This window comes from Rosa rugosa, chromosome 1 (assembly GCF_958449725.1).
Source record: "Rosa rugosa chromosome 1, drRosRugo1.1, whole genome shotgun sequence".
NCBI classification, from domain to species: Eukaryota; Viridiplantae; Streptophyta; class Magnoliopsida; order Rosales; family Rosaceae; genus Rosa; species Rosa rugosa.
The window spans coordinates 19861629-19865319 of NC_084820.1; the positions used below are offsets into that span (position 1 = coordinate 19861629).

Sequence of the window (3691 nt, forward strand, 5' to 3'; positions counted from 1 at the left end):
TTTGCCTTTTTGGGCCGGGTCTTTACTTTGGCCCTGGTCACGTTTTTTTTTTGTTGGACCGGATCCTTTTCTTTGGGCCGGGTAACACCTCTTTTTTTTTTTTCTCTTCTCCTTTTTTTTTTCTTTCGCGTCTTCCTCCTTTTGCTCTTCTTCTTTATGATTTTCTCTCTGTTTTTTTTTTTTCGAAGCTATGATTTTTTTTTTTGTGGCTATTGGCTCTGAGCGTGCTGATAACGTGTAAAAGTAAAATTGGAATTAGAATTGGTCTACTTATTTCATTTCATAGTCCCTTTATATAGAGATAGAATTACAATGGAAACATCGATTAACATAAATTACAATAATGATAGTAAATGCTGATTGTGATGTGATTGCAATTCTTTGATTCCCTCTTTGTCAATTTCTTTGACGAAGGCACATAATGTGCTTTTCCTTTAACAACATACAAGATATATCAATTTTAGATAAAACTCTTAAAATTAATAAAAATAAAAATATTAGAAATAGTGCATTAAATACCCATACTTGTAAAAAGAACAAAAAATTTAGAACACATTTTCAATTTTTTTTGGTTCTAAGTCATGTGATAAATTGGTCTTCCGCTTTCAATCTCTAAATTCCTCAAAAATTCTTCTATATATGTACCGGTGGTGCAAGTGAACCAGCAAATCCAGCAGATTTTAGCTATTGATATTTATAAGTAATTTTTTTTTTCAATAATAAAATACTTAATGATATCTCCTAAATCCCCACTTGTCAACTTCAGATTCAATCAAAAGAAATAATGCCAGCAACGAAATGTACATTGACGTAGAAGAAGTTATTGGTTAGCAATAGGTCTGGATCGGTCCCGAAAAATGAAAGAACGTCGTGAGGTACGTGTATGTGAAAATGATTTCTCTAGTGTCATGGAAAAAAAAAAAAAATTCTCTAGAATAATCCCCAAGTTTGTGGGCAAAGCAAAGACGTCACTCCGTAATTTTCTTTGAGGTTTTGACTTACCCATTTGCTCACCCCATACGTCAGCCCAGCCAAGCCCGGCCCACAACAGTATACCCCTCCCCCACTGTTCTCGAGTATATATAGACCTCTCTGCCCTTGCTAACCTCACCATCTCTCTCACACTAACAAGGCACTCTACGCCTTTCAAAAAAAAAAAAAAACAAGGCACTCTACGAAAATGGTGGCATCTCCAGACCAAGAACACCCCAAGAAGGCCTTTGGATGGGCTGCCAGGGACACATCTGGTGTTCTTTCCCCATTCAATTTCTCAAGAAGGTTTTACCCTTTTCTAATATTTTTCCCTCTATTTACGATCTCTGATTTTTGAACCAATTTTTGTGCTCTAAAAATTGAACCTTTTTTTTTTTCATTTGTTGCAGGGAAACTGGCGAGAAAGATGTGGCCTTTAAAGTGTTGTACTGTGGGATATGCCATTCTGACCTTCACATGGCCAAGAATGAATGGGGTTCTACTACCTACCCTGTGGTTCCTGGGTATGTACGTTCATATCAATATCTATATGCTTAAATCTTGAAACTTTTAAGAAATTCCATGAATTAGGGTTTAGTACGAGGTTTTTCTGTTGATTAAAAAATTGTTATTTTGATAAAAATGTCCAAAACTCTAGATTTTGTGTTGCTAGTGGTGGTTGTTATCAAACAGGGGAATACCAAATAATTGATAATTATTGTGCGCCTTTTGATTCATTCTCGACAAGTTAAATTTCATGGGTCCTGAACAATGTTTGGTGTCGGGGAGTTTTATTTTATTTCAAGTGTTTGAAAGTCTGCTGCTGCTGCTTGCCGGGTCTCTTACAGCATATAATATTTAATTCTATTAGAAAAGTAAAAGTGTAATCTTCATTCCTTCAGGCACGTACAAAGGTTATTACATATATCAGGGCCATAAAGATTCTAGCCATAATAATCAGATACCCTTGTTAGGAAAACCTATGTTAGCAACCACTTGAATTTGGGTTCATAGTGGAAAACCGCCCCCTGCAGGGTCATAGCTTTTATTTATGAGCATCTTCGAGAGCTAATATTTGATTGCAGACTGCAAAGTAGTGATCCACAAACAATTTCATTTAGAAACATTTGGTTCTGTCAGTTCAAGGTTATGCTTTACTTCAATGGAGTTGCATCATTGGATTTAAAAGGTTTATAGTTACTGATGTCTGATGTAAAATGCAAGGATATGAAATTTCGATTCAAGCATCTAGTATGACTGTATATCATTCTAATTTGGTAAAATCTTCATATGCTTGTAATAATCTCGATGGCACTACCGCCATATTATGTAATTTAGCTCCAACTCTTGGTGTCTATAACTTTTTTAAACTGAACTGGTATAAATCTGGGATTACAAATGCAGGCATGAGATTGTTGGTGTAGTGACTGAGGTAGGGAGTAAAGTGCAGAACATCAAGGTTGGAGACAGGGTAGGTGTTGGATGCATGGTGGGATCTTGTCGATCTTGTGATAGTTGTGCCGACCACCTTGAAAACTACTGCCCCAAGATGATACTCACGTATGGTTCCAAGTACATTGATGGAACCATGACGTACGGAGGTTACTCTGACATCATGGTGGCTGACGAGCATTTCATTGTTCGCATTCCTGAGAACCTCCCTCTTGATGGTGCTGCTCCTCTCCTATGTGCTGGCATTACAACTTACAGCCCCTTGAGACATTTTGGACTTGACAAACCTGGTATGCATGTGGGCGTGGTTGGTCTAGGCGGTCTAGGCCACGTGGCTGTGAAGTTTGCTAAGGCTCTGGGGGTTAAGGTTACAGTTATTAGTACCTCCCCTAAGAAGAAGGCAGAAGCTGTTGAACGACTCCATGCTGATTCATTTTTGGTCAGCAGTGACCAAAATGAGATGCAGGTGATTATTTGAGCTAGTTGCTTTCATGACTTTGAGTGGATTGTCATGCTTGTAGGTTGACGTAATGTTGTTTTGCTGTTTTTGTAGGCCGCCATGGGCACAATGGATGGGATCATTGACACGGTTTCTGCATTCCACCCTCTCGTGCCTTTGATTGGTTTGTTGAAGGCTCATGGAAAACTTGTGATGGTTGGTGCACCAGAGAAGCCTCTTGAGCTTCCAGTTTTTCCTCTGATCATGGGTAAGCAAATGAATCCCATTCTTGTGAAATTAATGGCTTTAAAAAAGTTGGCTTAATCTGTTGTCGTATCACATTCTTCTCATTCTTGCAATGCATTTGAATTGAATAATTTTGTAATACACACCATTTTAATTTTTTGGTAATTACAGGAAGGAAGATTATAGGGGGTAGTTGTATTGGGGGTATGAAGGAGACACAGGAGATGATTGATTTTGCAGCCAAGCACAACATAACAGCTGACATTGAGGTTATCCCAATTGATTATCTGAACACTGCCATGGAGCGCCTTCTCAAAGCAGATGTCAGATACCGGTTTGTCATTGACATTGGAAACACATTGAAGGCCAGCTCCTGAACTTTACATTACAAACTGAGTCAGTGGTGGGATGAGATTTCCAAGGTTAATTTGTTGTCTCAATATTGTTGTCTACCATGTGTGTAGTGAAAATTATGCATATTTGCATATGCAATAGGCTGGACCTGGATTTTGAATAAATGGAACAATATGTTTCTCTTTTTTGATAAGGAATAAAATATCTATCTGTTTATTTGAGAATGAA

The 3691-nt window shown here is 37.8% G+C and overlaps 1 protein-coding gene across 1 annotated transcript; it reads left to right on the top strand.

Moving 5' to 3' along the window:
- Nucleotides 1-1098: 1098 nt before the first annotated feature.
- LOC133722893 (probable mannitol dehydrogenase) lies at nucleotides 1099-3691 on the top strand. The gene is made up of 5 exons (XM_062149752.1): nucleotides 1099-1278; nucleotides 1383-1496; nucleotides 2377-2890; nucleotides 2978-3131; nucleotides 3281-3691. The coding sequence occupies exons 1-5, from the start codon at nucleotides 1181-1183 to the stop codon at nucleotides 3484-3486; spliced, it is 1086 nt and encodes a 361-aa protein (XP_062005736.1). The 5' UTR covers nucleotides 1099-1180; the 3' UTR covers nucleotides 3487-3691.

What these genes read in the sequence shown, in the direction of transcription:
- LOC133722893 (XM_062149752.1), top strand. Translation starts at nt 1,181, where the DNA reads ATGGTGGCATCTCCAGACCAAGAACACCCCAAGAAGGCCTTTGGATGG. An exon ending in ACCTACCCTGTGGTTCCTGG is followed by an intron (nt 1,497 to 2,376) that starts GTATGTACGTTC and finishes TTACAAATGCAG; the next exon opens with GCATGAGATTGTTGGTGTAG. An exon ending in GTGACCAAAATGAGATGCAG is followed by an intron (nt 2,891 to 2,977) that starts GTGATTATTTGA and finishes CTGTTTTTGTAG; the next exon opens with GCCGCCATGGGCACAATGGA.